This window comes from Gymnoscopelus microlampas (genome assembly GCF_963454915.1).
Source record: "Gymnoscopelus microlampas genome assembly, chromosome: 16".
NCBI lineage: Eukaryota > Metazoa > Chordata > Actinopteri > Myctophiformes > Myctophidae > Gymnoscopelus > Gymnoscopelus microlampas.
The window spans coordinates 38,791,904-38,807,478 of NC_139953.1; the positions used below are offsets into that span (position 1 = coordinate 38,791,904).

General features: G+C 43.4%; 1 protein-coding gene across 1 annotated transcript; it reads right to left on the minus strand.

The window, feature by feature from the left end:
• Positions 1–5,914: 5,914 nt before the first annotated feature.
• tagapb (T cell activation RhoGTPase activating protein b) lies at positions 5,915–14,091 on the minus strand. Its single transcript, XM_084082991.1, has 9 exons — positions 13,948–14,091; positions 13,123–13,204; positions 12,533–12,586; positions 11,955–12,033; positions 11,327–11,463; positions 10,133–10,294; positions 9,269–9,378; positions 8,545–8,740; positions 5,915–7,533 (listed from the first exon to the last, which is right to left on the minus strand). Exons 2-9 carry the CDS (start codon positions 13,147–13,149, stop codon positions 6,349–6,351), a joined length of 1,950 nt encoding a protein of 649 aa, XP_083939117.1. The 5' UTR covers positions 13,150–13,204; positions 13,948–14,091; the 3' UTR covers positions 5,915–6,348.
• Between the last annotated feature and the right edge of the window lie 1,484 nt (positions 14,092–15,575).

Consider the following 15,575-nt stretch of genomic DNA (forward strand, 5'->3'; position numbering starts at 1 on the left):
AAAGCCTAAAAGGCAAATAGAAATGCATGTTTAGTTTTATGTTCAATGCTAAAAACACAATTAAATTGTTAATTGCAATTATTTGTATGACAAGTGCATCCCCCTCCCCAGCTGTAAGTACACCTCTGCGACATATAGCGTCATGTCCAGGGCCCCTGGACATGACGTTATATGTTGCAGGGACTTATTACCCTGCCACACTCACCATAGTTTCACTAGTTTTGAGAATTTTGAAAATGTGAAACATTTTTGGGAAAAAAAAGGAAAAATCCTATAATGACATGCCCAAAATAGGGCCAGGTTGAAAGTGGTAAAAAAAAAACAGAGCATACCAGGATATGGTCTCTTTATTTGAGATTAAAAATATTTCCCAAATGATGAATGTCCCAAATAAATGTCCGTCTAAAAATCTATAGCCACAAGCTCTACATATGACAGATAAAAAACAAATGAAGGCAAATCCAGAACTCATTTTATGTGTTATACTGTGTTGTAGATAGTAAAAAACCTCACATAAAATGATTGATGTTTTGTGTTTTTATCTGTGACAAAAAAAAATACTGTCAGAGAAAGAAACCCTGAAAAGAGCAGTAGAAGCATGATGAGACCAGTTAATAACTTAAGCTCGTTTTCAATCATTATTCTAGTGTTATTACTTATGCTGCTGCATTGTCTGAAGACAGCCGAACCAAAATAAGTTTTACTCTTACTCTTCCTGTACACAAGATGTAACAATAAAGTACAACCTTGAACCTTGAACCTTGAACCTTGAGCAACAAAACAAAAACACACTTCACAGGCTAAACAACAGGCTGTGCTCTTGAAATGGCATGTTTTTGTTTTGCCTTGAGGCCCTGAATATGTGGATATGTGGGCAGCAAAAGATAAGAAACTGCACAGGAGAGGATGTTAACCACAATAAAGACCTTCATGAGAGTTAGTTTTAAAATGACTGAAAGGTGTCAAGGGAAAATAGGGCACAGGAAGCTGCACACGCCAACTCTGTTCCCCTGCGCTGTGACACCTTTTGTGATAAAGGTGAAACCTCTCTGTGTGCTCGCACGTTATTTTATATTCTTCTGCTCCGTACACACTAAAAAATCCGCAGTGTAGGCCTACATTAGACCATGACAGTGTACAAATGGAACCAAATGGACCCTCATACGGAGGATTTTAGCGGGGGTGTCATCATGGCACACAGAGAACTGCTTGCGCTGCAATCTTTGCATAATAATCCTCAAAACCACAACTATTGGTTCCTGTTCGCACTGTGTGGGCGTGTTACATAATGTTATCACATTCAACAGTAAACAACCTAACCTGGGAGAGGGAATCTGCTTGTGTCCTTTCATTGTGTGAATTAAGGTAAGAAGAGATATGATCAGATAAGATAATAGGCTCTAAGCAAAGCAGCCATATTGGAAATAAGCTGGGCCTCTACTTTCTTCCTTGACCTTAACAGGTGCTACCAATAATACTAATTAAGGCTCTGTTCCATTCTGGTCAAACAGAGTCAGGGTGCTGGCTCACTGGAAACGCCAGTGGGTCAAAGTGTGGTCCAGGGACCCTCATGGTTCCTTGAGGGGGTTCCAAATGGCCCCTTACAGATGTGTAACTCTGAGAGTGTACAAATGGAACCAAATGGACCCGTAATGGTAATTTGGTTCCATTTGTACACTCTCAGAGTTACGGGTGTCCTTGAAATTAAAAAGTTTGAGAACCACTGTGCTACACGAAATGGAATAGAGCCTTCATTAGTATCATTGGTAACACCTGTGAAGGAAGTAAGGAAGAGGCCCAATTTCCTTCCAATATGGCTGCTAAGCCTATTCAGGTGTCGTAGCAGCAACAGCAGTAAGTGTGATGTATGTGTCATGTATGTGCGTGTGTGCATGCGCACACATGCACACGCACACACGCACACACACATGTGTGTCGTCGTGGACACTGGATAGTAACCATAGACTGTAACCCATGAAAAGATCTATTCTCCCCCTATCGGTTCACAACTCGGACGGCGCTGATTTGACTAGCAGACCGTCGGCCGGTCGACGCGGGAGGCGTGAGGGCAACAGCAGGCTGACCGGAACAGCAGGCTGACCGAGAACCCGAAAGTGAGCTTCAATTCCAGCGAAGAGTGTTTGCCCCTTTGTTTCAACGCACTTGACCCCTGGGAGATGGATTGCACACCTACTGTACCATCAGCTCCCAGTACTCACCTCAAGACTTGCCGCACCCAAGCCGTGCTACTCATACGCTGAACTGGCGGTGTCAAGGATCGAACCCATGACCTTGAAGTCGAAAGGCAAGAGCTCTATAACGACTGAGCTACCCGTCCACACTAGGCACAATATCTGTAACTAAAAAGATATGCTGTACATACATGGGCATAAAAGGGACACAGACACACAGACACGACACACACCAGACACGCACACACGCACACCCACACACACACATAAACATACAGAGACATTTGGCTTTTTGTTTCAGGACAACCGCTGGTCTGACTTAATTCCCACAGGCCACGGCACCACACACCCCTCAGGTCCTCGTTGACAGACACAACGTGTTTGAAGAAAAATTCTCAAGAATGGGTGGTACAAGTGAACACTGAACAGTGAATGAGATGTATGTCACGTATATGGATATTGGGTAACACTTGCTCATAAGGGCTTATGAGCAAGTGTCACCGGACATCGCAAGGCTGCTGTGATTCTTGGAAAAGGTCAAAGGTTTATAAGTGGCCACCTTTAACCCACCCGTCCTGATTAATTGGCACTAACTTCCAGGAATAGGTTTGTTTTGATGTTGTTTTGAAGTGCGGAGGTCAATGTGTTATTAAGGGTTGACATTATACAGTGTTAGATCTGCTCGCTATGTCTGACCCTCAGCCCTGAGGTTGTGCAACAGGCAGTGCATCCTTCACAGTCAAGTTCTCAGTGTTACTTTAAATCTGGGAGTTTGCAAATGCTACCAAATGGATCCATGAGGGTCCTTTACACTGAGGATATGTTTTTGTGTTTTATCCATCCAGTCATCCTTTCCTTTCCATCCTGATCATGTCATCTTAACCAGAGCTTTGCAACTTCCTTCACATACAGGCGGACTATTCACATTAAGTCAGAGAAAGAAAAACAAAGATGCAGCAAAAATCAATAGATAAATGAATTAAAGATTAATCAGAGGTCCTAAAACATGACCTATGGCTATTTAGAGCATTGGTTCTCAAAGTGGGGTCCGGGGACCCCCAGGGGTCCTTGAGGGAGTTCCAGGGGGTCCCCAGCTAAATGATAGATTAGGCACCAAATGGACCCTTGTGGGTCTGTAACTCTGAGAGTGTACAAATGGAACCAAATGGACCCTAACGGGTCCATTTGGTTCCATTTGTACACTCTCAGAGTTAAATTGACATAGATTTTACAATATGAATTGTGGTCCAAGTGATAGAAATGCCATGAAATGGGGGTCTGTAGCCCTAATGCATGTCAAACTGGGGGTCCTTGAAATTAAAATGGTTGAGAATCACTGCTAGAGCCGTAAAAAATCTTCTCTTAATTATGGGGGTCCCTGGCATATCTTTTGAAATGGGGGTCCGTGGGGTAATAAGTGTCAATTTGGGGGTCCTTGACATGAAAAAGTTTGAGAACCACTGATTTAGAGATCACAGTGAGTTGTGAACATAGATACCTATCTACCTAGACAGACAGACAGACAGACAGACAGACCTTCATCGATCCCACAAGGGAAATGCTCTCTCTCATACGTAGGTCTCTATAGGCTACTATGACGTGAGTAACAGTATGCATGATGTAGCACAAACCACATTTTGCCATTGTTGTGGAACATCTCCTGATAATGATCACCATAAGAGCAGTGAGCAGTATTGTAGTGTATTTATTACAATCTAGAAGTATTTGTACTTTGCTTGAGTTTATTCATTTCATGCTACTTTGCACTTCTGCTTAACTACACTTCATAAGGAAATATTGTCCTTTTTACTTTACTACAATTATTTGACAGCTTTAGTTACCATCAGCCATTACTTTGCAGATTTAGATTACTAATCCAAATTATAAATGTAAAGTAACTAAGTACATTTACTCAAGTACTGTACTTAAGTACAGTTTAGAGGTACTTTTACTTTACTGGAGTGTTTCCAATTGTCTATACTTTCACACTACATCTCAGAGGCAAATATTGTACTTTTACTCCACTACAATTATTTTAAAACTTTAGTTACTACTAGTTACTTTGCAGATAAATTATTACATTATAAAACATACATTAACCACTTTAGCCCTATTTTATGTGTAGGCTATTTGAAAATAGCAGATCTACAAGCTCACAACGCGTCGCATCGCGACGCGTTGTGAGCTTGTAGATCTGCTGTTTTCAAAAAAATGTTTACTTTTACTTTTGGTACTTTAAGTACATTTGGAGACCAATACTTTTGTACTTTTACTCAAGTACATTTTGAATTCCGGACTTTTACTTGTATCAGAGTACTTCTACATTGCAGTATTGATACTTTTACTTTAAAAAGTAAAACACTTGAGTACTTTTTCCACCACTGGCTTTAAGTGGTCAAGTCAAAGATCTAAGGGCTTCTTCCACCACTTGTGAGGAGGTCTCCTCTGTTTCCTGTTGGGGTCGCTGTCCCCATTCGAGCTTGTACAAGAGCAGTAGTCTGTAATGTCTAGGTTGAATGTAGGTCAAGAGAGGTGTGCTGCAACTGTGCTATTCTAGCTGGCTGTGTGTCCAGACTGAAGCACATGGTGCAACAACACTCCTGTTTCACCTCCAAACGTATTCAATATCAAACTAATTGTACCATTTAAAGCTGCTGTTGTTCAGGACAGTTAAAGTTATGTCTGTTGTGGCCTACTCTGTATGAGCACTGTAATTATTTTGTAATCGTTCAAATTTATATTTTTGGCTACAGACACCCATCTAAAAATATTTTTGTGCCACAGACCCCCTTACAAGATTTATGTTGTAAAACTGCACAAATATTATTTTTCTTTAACATTTTTTCAAGAGTCTTTTGAAAATAGCAGATCTACAATCTCACAACATCGCATTGCAACACGCTCTGAGCTTATACTGTAGATCGGCTATTTTCAAATGGCCGATGTATATAGGGTTAAAGTGTTTAACCTGGTGTATACATTTTACATTTGTTTGGCCTTTAGACACATTACTAAATATTTGATAGTGTATTCAGTATAGTAACTGCTGCTGATCATAGCAGGTCCGTTTGAACCAGTGCTCCATTAATGATTTTTTTGAGTTACAATTGAGGAAGGAAAGTGTCTAACCAAAATGCTCAGAGAGGAAGGGGAAGAAGTCCTGCCATCAGCTCATCAAGCAGCCCAAAGATGGCAGGCAAGGCAATTCAGAGAAAAACCAAATCCGTTCATGTGACATGTCTGGTTTCCCTCGTTGTTCCACGCGTGCGCCAGAACATGCTGTTCTTTCACTGAGGTCTGTTAGGTTATGCAACACCACCACGCTAAAGGAGAAGTGAGGCCAAACTCTCTGTGCACTGTTTAACCAGGCTAATTGGTGGTCCATGTTCTAATTAGGTCACTCACTAATGGTTGGAATCCAGTGGCAAAGGGATGGTTTATGGTTCCCTAACAGAACTATACAAATAATGAGATTATTGTTGCGTTATCGTCCTCCTAAGGTGGCCTCACATTGTTTCGATCTGCCAGGGTTCAAAGCTTTTGATCAAAGTTCTCCAAGAAGCTACAAGCTTGTGGATTGGCTGTTTTCAGCTCAGAGACATAAGATGTAGAAGGAAAAAAGGAGCAGCCCAAGTATAGAGTGTCCATCAACAAGTATATAAGGGTCAAGTGGTTATTTTAACTTAGTTATGGTTAAAATGAGAACAAAGTATGACTTATCATCACAAAGGTGCTTTAATGTAGTGAAAGTAACCAGGTTAGTATTTACAAAAGATTATAAAATGTGCGCTCTGATATAACTGGTTCATATACAGTATGACTATACAAAATAGAACAAAACAAATACTTGAAGACAGATAGAAAATGTACATTTTTAAGTTTAGCATATTTTTCTCCTTGATATTTTGTATTTATTTACATAGCTTTGTTGCGATCAACTAGATATCTATCCATAAATATCCTCTAAAAAATGATGTACTCTAAACGGTACTACTGAAAAAGCCCGATTTATACTTTCTCGTACGCCGGTGTCACGTGTCAAAAGCCAGTAATTTCCGACACGCAACACCGACATATGATGGAGCATAAATTAAGCATAATGGTTGCACACAGTCAACGTACATTCAAAGTGAAAGAGTGAAACATAAAAGTCCATTCAAACGTAAGACTCCTTGGCGTAAGAAAGGTCTTCGAACGGCAGCTGCTGGCTGCAGCGCCGCGACACGCCGTCGGAGCGCGTTCTGGACACAGACTCGGACATGGCTCTCTGGCGGTACGGCGGTATGACTCCGACAGCCGCGTCGGCCGGCGTTTGCGCGAAGCAGTCCGTGGCGTACCGGTTCGCGGGACAGCTCGACATGAAGTCGCCGTTCACGGAGTTGGGGCGGGACCTCCTGCCCAGCTCTCGGGCGACGTGCACGGTCATGGTCCCGTACTGCGGAGGGGCGGGCAGGGCGGCGTTCTGCACGGCGTGCTCGTAGGTCGGAGGCCTGCAGGGAATCCTGGCGTCCACTTGCTGGAACACCTCGATGGCCGACAGGGGCCGGCGCTGCTTGATCAGATTGTCCGTCTGCCCCTCGCTCTGGGAGTCCTCTGGGAGGGTTCCGCAGGTGGTGAAGGGCCTCTCTTTCTGGTTTTTCTTCACACTGCCCCTGGAGAAGGAGAACTTGGCCCTGAGAGAGACCTTAGTACTGTCGACCCTCATGGAATGGGAGCGTCTCTTCACCTCTGTGTCCTTTCTGGCGTCGTCCTTCGCGCCGGAGGACGCGGCCTGGCGGGTGGAGTTCGCCCTCCGGACGTAGGGGGCGGGCGACTCCGGAGGGGAGCCGGTGAAAACGGAGCCCTCCGATTGGTTGCTCTCCAGCGAGCAGGACGAGGAGTGCGAGTCCTTGGACAGGTTGGCGAGATTGCCGGCAGCGTACAGCGCCGGTTCTGTGTTCCACGGCAGCGCCTCCGACCCAGCTCTTCCCCGTCCTCTGAGCAAGAAGGAATCGTCTGAGACGGGCTTCTTCAGAGGCTGCTCTCTCTCCTGGGTGCAGTCCTCCTGGCTCCTGGCCAAGCTACGCAGGCTCCTCACCGCGGACATGGGCGAGATGATGGGTTCGGAGCAGCGGCGGATGAAGGGTGCGGGCTTAGGGCAGGTGCCATCGTACGGACCGGACGGAAGCGAGCTGGACGAGCCGCACGCCTCTCCGTCGGCGTCCGGGCCGGGGCTGTCGTACGCCGAGTCGTGGTGCTGGGAGGACAGCGAGTCCTCGTCGATGTCTCCCAGGAGGTTGGAGACGTTTTCCCCCAGAATGTCATCACAGTTCTCCATGAGGAACTTTGTCAGCTCCGTCACCTGCAGGAAAACCAGGACAAGAGCTGGATGAGCAAACATGATTCACCATCCAAAATGCAGACACCCAACATCGATCAAAATACATACGGAAGGAAATTCAATATTAACTGTCAAAACGGCAAATCGATTAGCTAACATTAACCACAGCCTTTATCTTCCTGGAAAGTGATTACCCTGAAATAGAAACCATTGTTCTTGTGTCAATAAAATATATATAAAACATTTGAAATAACTACAGTACTAATAATGTCATCGGTAGGCAGGTTTCGCAACTGACCACAGCCCACCTCTGAGATGCAGAGCGAGTAGACAGAAATGGTGCCTCCTTATAATTAGTGAGGACCAATTATTCAACATAAGATTGAAAATCATACCAAATAAGATTGAAAATCATACCAAAAAAAGATTGAAAATCATACCAAATAAGATTGACAATGGATGAAGTTTTCCAATAATGATTCATAATTCAGCTTTTTATTCTAAATATATTTGCATATTATCTACAGATTTCTCCTTTTCCTTTTTTAATCTATCCTCACATGCATGAATGGAGATGTTTATAAATAATATTGTATATATTGCAATGGCATTTTAAAGTATCTGTTAATGCGAGTAGGCTAGTCTGTAAGATGTTAAGCCATTTGATTGTTTGTTTGACTAAACAAAAGTTGTACAATTTTGACTTTGGAAGACATTAAAATTATTCTTTTGCATTGTACAGTGGTGTCGGTGTCATTGTACAGTTGTGCCTCCTCAATTGTTTTATTTTGCAAAGTATCTGTTAATGCAAGTTGTTGTTGACATCAATACAAGACTGAACGTATACATCAACAGATCCTTCAGTACTCTGTCAAACGAAACCCATGGCATTGCTTCAGAGCAACACTGTTGCTGCTGCAACCTAACTTGTGAAACTCGTTTGAGGTTTTCACCGCAGAGCTTCAAAGGGCCCTGTATGGCTGTGCGAGGCGAGTGGCAGAAACTCTAGTCATAGCTAGAACTTTCTTTCACCTTATTCACTTTGACCATCTGCTCCGCCGCCGCCGCCACCGGCGTGGCGTCCAGCTGCAGCAGCGTGGGCGCGATGCACACCGCCAGGTTGCTGGCGTCCATCTTGTTGGTGTCGGCGCTCTCGAGGACGCGGCAGAGGACGCTCAGGAGACAGCGGAGGAGCAGTCTGTTGGGCTCCGGAAGCATGTCTACCACCCTGCAGGGGGGGAGGGGTGAAAGAGGAAGAGGATGTATGTCAGTTGAGCGCCCTTTTTTTTTTAATACTTCTCTTTTTTTAAACTGACATGTAGGCCAAGTGAGAAAAAGGGGAAGTGTTCTATATAATGTGTGAAAAACTAAATAAAATGGGGACGACGACCTCAGCTCACTCTCTGAAAGTCTGCATTCAGAAAAATATTGTGTCTCCATTACTTTACTTCTATGGCATTCAAAGCTACAACGCTGGACTTGTTTTAATGAATAACACGTTATTTTAATCAATCCGTAATGGCAGAGTACGTTAATACAATATGACTAATACATCTACAGTGGGTGGAGGTGGTCTCCCTACGCTTCCATTGACACATTTAGACCCTGGTGTCGGGGTTAGGAGGACACCTACAGTACTGGTTGACAACATCAGTAAAGTTATTTGAAGCAGTGCGTGAGTGAGCCACAGCATTTTGCAGATTGTGTTTTTAAAAATGGGGTACGTGGCTCTAGTAGCTGGGGAACATGAACTCACCTCTTGACGTGTGCGGCTCTCTGCTGGGTGTCCTCTGTGTCCAGAGCCTCCATCCAGGTGTCATACAGGTCAGAGACCAGCAGGCTACCGGGCAGATCCTTCAGGAAGCTCTGTGGTCAACAGGAAACACACCGTATCACATAACCATCCCTCGTGTGATCAACCACTTAAGCCCTATGTACTTCATTGTACGACGGACGGCGAAAATAACTGATCTACAAGCTTGTGAGCTTGGAGAAAGTCTTGTCTAAAACCTTGGTCCCTTGAAATTTGCTGCAAATTGCACCGATTGCTTATTTGTGTCTTTGAGCTGTATTATCATTTACTTATTGGTTATTGGTTATCTCCATGGTTTCTGTACAGGCTATGTCTGTAGTTAGCTACATCCTGCTCTGCACAGCACTTTGGTCAATGAGAGTCGTTTTTAAAAGTGCTCTATAAATACATTTGATTTGACTAGTTTCCTGTAGCAGTTATTACTACATGTGTGTTTTATTGTATCTCAATGCTCAGTTTACCTTCTTTTTATATCACTGCTTTAAATCAGATTTTCAGAAAAGCCATTCTAGGAACGGATGTTACAAAGTAGCATCCGCTATGATACTATGAACCTTGGCATTAGGTAGCGGTCCTCTGTATCTGTCACTACTAGGGCTGGGCAATATATCAATATATAATGCCGATATCATAATATGTGACTAGATATCGTCTGGGATTATGGATATCATGATGATATGGTCTAATTGTTGTCTTTTCCTGGTTTTAATCACGTAGGCCCTATTGTATACTTTTTTTAATTGTCAAAATGTGACCACAAAGGAGAAAGAATGTGATCAACAGATCACATTGAAGTGAACAACGTACTTTGAGGAGGCCCACGAGATTGGTGACGTTCATGTCGTCCATGTCCACCTCCTCGCCGCTGTTCAGCTGCTCTCTGGCCAGCTTCATGACCTTGCTGTTGCAGGGCTTCCTGAAGACCCCCTCCGTGGACGGACCTTTCTTCCACAGCAACGCCAGCATGACCTGATGGGAGGGAGGGTTGACACAGAGGGGGACACGATCAGATTACGGTCGGTGACACAACAGGGTCATGCATGTGCATGAATAAGTCACAGGTCCATGGGGATCATTACTTGAAAGTGTGTGTGTTTAAGTGGAGGCTGAGAGTGTTATTTACATCAGTTGGTACCAGGGATGGACAGCTGACCTACAGCGGTCATTCTATTCTCCGCCTTTTGACTTTCAAGGAACCTCAGTTTGATAAGCGCTAGGCCACGGACCCCCATTTGGGACCCAATCTACGCTGTAATATCTTAATTTAACTCAGAGAGTTGATGGATCCATTAAGTAACTAACAATGATTTAATAACCCCACAAAGACCCCCCACAAAGACCCCCAAACGAACCATAACTGTGATCATTTTAACCTGACATATTGTACAATGTAATTGGTTCTTGTTTCTTTCGTTTTTTCCCTACCTCACTTCACTTGCCACTTGTAATGTTTTCTGTTTGTTGCCCATAGGGACTATGTTGCTATGCATGCAAATTACAGGAGCATTTCATATTTCTTTATATAGATGTTAATCAAATAAGCCACGAGAAAGGTAAAGTAAAGTAAGACTTCATTAAACATTCACTTCGACAGCTGCACTGCAGCTGTTTCGCAAGAGGCAGAGCTGTGACATGCGTGCGAGGCGACCACACGGGTCCCTGTTCACAGGTTCATGGTGTCACCTCAGAATGAAGCCGCCACACGGCACTATGCAACATGCACGCTTAAATGAGCACCCTCACATGTTTGCAACCATATACCTATAATTGCTCCTCCTCTCGAATGCTCATTATAAAATGACACCTTTTCTTCCTGCCACTTTCTTTCTGTGTCAGAGGAAAGGTATGGACGCTTCGTAAAACAAAGTTGTGACGGCAGGTTAAAAGTGGTTTAATCAATTTGTGGCCAGTATCAGATCCACAAGCTCAAAACGAGCTTGTGGATCTGCTACTTTTGATGCTTTCCCGGTTCGAATGGTTTTAAAACAAAGAGGAACGTACTGCGATTGGTTTGGGCAGCTGGCCGTCGTCGGGGCAGATCCGGGTCAGGGGCTGTCCAAACAGCTGGGTTCTGGACTCAGACTGGGCCTTCCTCCCATGCAGAACGCTCTTCAAGATGTTCCACTTGCTGCCGTTCTCTGATGGAGGAACAAAAACAAAGTGTTTGGATCAGTCACCATGACAGCAGCACCGGGTATGTTGTTGGGTTGACATCACTAGCTGTACTACAAATACGTGATGTTAGGAGTGTGAAGTCCTTTACACACTTTATCATAAGAAATAGAGACATTTTTATTGATGTTTTATTTGATTGATGATATATTGAAATGCTGTACAGTGGGGTGGGGGGGGGGGGGGGAGAGAGAGAGAGAGAGAGAGAGAGAGAGAGAGAGAGAGAGAGAGAGAGAGAGAGAACTTTTCAATGCATCATTACTGTACACTGCACTAACCAATACTATGAATGTTGAAGAATAACAGTGTTTTTGCATGCAGCGTGTTGAGAAACCGCTAAGCATGCCAGCACACGCTGCATGCCAGCACACGCTGCAAGGGGCCCCAGACAGTTGCAGAGGGGCCCCTTGCAACTGTGACAGGCTGACATTTTGGAGGTTGAGGTTTTCAAACTCACCAATCGGCAGCTGAGCCAGCCTGTCGTCTTGGTGGTGATGCAAGGCCTTCATGGACAGGGCGGAGATCTTCGCATCGCCCTGACAACGAAACAAAATATGAGTAAAGACATGAGGACGAGGATGGATATGTGTCATTAGCAGAGGGTGGGGGGGGTAGGGGTGTGAGGGCAGGGCCCGTATCTAACAGTCCTAAAACCACACGGCCTCGCATACACTCTCGTAACCACACTGTTATATGCACACACCCTCACAGCCACACACAAGCAAATACTATTACCACACACACACACACACACACATACAAAAGCACGCACACCCTCACACAAACCTACACTCTCCCTCTTCATGTCTACTTCATGTCTACTTCTGTCTACTACTTCACCTCGTCTACAACAACGAGACGTCTACAACAACCCACAAGATCGACCCCAACCTCAACACCAACCACTCCAAAATTGCCCGTATTTTCGTCAACCCATGCTCTACATTAATGTCATACAGTATATGAACTGCTACGTCCACCACCAGTGGGGGGTGTGGGTTGTTTAATTTCAAAGCAGAATGGGAATTGACTCACCTCAAGTGGAAACCCAATGAGAGGTTCCATTCCACCTCCTGTTAGAGTTTTAGTCTGGAAAGCAGAGAGACAAGAGAGTGAGGCCCACGGAGAACGTGTACAGTATATAAGCTTATATATGTCTATCTATACATGTGTACATCCACTGTAGGTGGAGAACCAGTGGTTCTCAGCCTGTGGGTCGGGGCCGCCATGGGGGGCCCCCAAAATCGTGCAATGTGCAACAATGTTTTCTCACTTAACAGTAAACAAACCAACATATCTGCACATTTCTAAAGTGACAATTTAAGGACGTTTAAGACCTTTTGAATACCTCTAAAATAAAATAAAAAGATCATTACTGTATCAAAAGTAATCAACAAACTATACCAAACAAATCAAACATTAGCCAAATTGTCGATAAGATAAGACGCAAAGGTTGTGAAAATAGCAGATCTACATGCTCACAACGCCTCGCTTTGCGAGGCGTTGTGAGCATGTAGATCTGCTATTTTTCACAATATGTGTACATCCACTGTATGGACAGTTCATCTATACTATTACATGTGTACTATACATCCCCAACTGTGTTGTACGAGGGAGGGACTTACAGCGATGCTGCCACTCAACACCTTCATGAGTAGGCTTGGAGGAAAAGTATAACCGGTCCTCTCTTTTGCTTCCTTAATCTTCCTGTGATGAGGAAACAAACGAAATAAATACAAACTCAATCTGACTGACGATCTGCATTTGGTACACAGTCAGTCTGTGTAGCGCTGATTATTATCACACAGCCTGTGCGGTTTGCTTCGCACGCTGCAAGCCACATCGTCTAAAACTAAAGTGCAAACATGAACTGTTTCTGTGGCAAAAAAAGACAGTCATTTATAAAATATAATATACACAAAACATTCATCAAAAGAAAATGTTATTCTAAATGCGACATTAGTCATCCAAGTTATTAATTGTTGGCGATGAAAAAGACATTTTAAATTAATGTAACTTTAAACGTAATGAAGCGTTTTACATATCAAACTAAATGTTCAACATGACATAATAATAATAATAATAGCTTGAATTTATGTAGCACCTTTCATAAACCCAAAGACACTTTACATCAAAAACAATTAACCAACAAACAAACCACCAAACAAAACAAACAACTATAAGCCATAAGTCTGAGAGAATAGGTGTCTTTTCAAGGCAGCCTTAAAAGAGTCCAGTGTTGGAGCATGGCTCCAACACTGCATATGACACATAGCACATGCATAAAAAAAGTCCTCAGTGTTAATTTAACTCCAAGCCAGTGCAAATGGAACTAAACACCTATAGCAATCACTCATATAATGACATTATTCTCATTTAATCTTGAGTGTTCATTCAACTCCATTTGACCATAAATACCAATTTAATGTGAGAGAGTCATCGGCACGTACCTGTGCAGAGTATCCAACCAGCGTTCTTTGACCTCAGGCGAGCTGGAGGCAGATTAACAGCATGGCACGAGTTACCAATCCACACGGAGAGAGAGACACACAGACAGACAGAGTGAGAGTTAGTGGGTGGACTGAAAACAACAGCAGCTCCGCCTGCCTCTTTTAATATCTCTGGTGGAAAGGCTTTGTTTTTTTTTCTTGGAAACTCTATCATGTCATGGGACAGGAAGTAAGCGTCATGGCGGCCTGACACCGCCTTCTTCCACTTCCTGATGTGCTGCTGCTGTGCTTGATGTCCACCGATGGAAACACACTGCAGCGTGACGGAGAGACTGTCATTGTCACCGTCATTGTCTCACGCACCTGACCAGAACACCTGTCAACCACCACTGTGTACGGGGTGATCGTCTACCTTAGAGTTATGTCTAGGCGCGTGTTTGGATGTGATCATTTGTTTTGAACGTACACTGTATAACACCACGTACTGTATATCAGTGGTTTTCAAACTTTCTCATCTCAAGGACCCCCAGATTGATTATTTGGCCGCGGAGGCGCGGACCCCCCATCTGAAAAGGTTTTGTGCCAGGGACCTTCAGAATCAAAGATTCAAGTTATAGTGTTCACTTAAAAAATACTTACATTCAAAGATTTGCACAAATGTTCATGATTTTTGAATAGCCAAAGTATAACATATGTTTAAAGTGGTTAGAATGATTGTTTGCTGGGGACCCCCTGGCGGCACCCCCCAATGATTGAGAACCAACTTTGAGAACCAATGCTGGATAACACCTTGTATATAACACTGGTATTACATTTATTACAGTTTTGTTACATTTCTCTAAATGATCCTTGGCCACTTCGACCCTGTATATACTTAGTAAAACGGACCCGAGTTAACGGTATACTCTTTTTTCTCTTAACCAAATCTTTATGCAAAAAATAGCCAATCTACAAGCTCACAAGGCAGCTCTGCTATTTTTGGCAAACGTCTCCCTCAGAATAGGGATGCTGGGGTTCAAGTGGTTAACGATGGCAAAACAGTGCTGTGCATTTCTCAAGAACTATTTCTGCAAACACTACCTGCAAAAGCCCACAACTTCAGCGAAATCCGTAGCTGATCTCTGAAAAGTATGTGTCAGTGCCATCAGAATGACATGTGTCATTGTTTACAAACCAGACAGTCAACATCCTTAGTCATGTAGACAATATAACGGCGTGTGTGTGTTCAAAGCTCTACTTTTTTCTGTATAACAATAACATTCAATTTCAAACAGTACAAAATTACACATTACAGTAGCCTACTGTACTGTGATTGATTGAGAGGATTCCCTTTAATGATTTTATGGTCTGTACTGTAACTTGTTGACAAACCATGTCATTGCAATACAGAAAAGAAAAAGACTGCTTTACAGGACTGCATAGCACAAAGAAAGAAAATATACACAATTTGAAATGTAAACATAGGAAACATGGCTTAGGCAGAACTGTAAAAGCAGCACTGTATGTGGAAGTACAGTGCTGCCTGTCTCCTGATGGTCGGGGGACAGATTCTCATCCATATCACAATAGTTTAAGTTAAAATGCTTGACACTTGTTGAAAATGTTCAAAAAATGGCAAAAATCTGCTA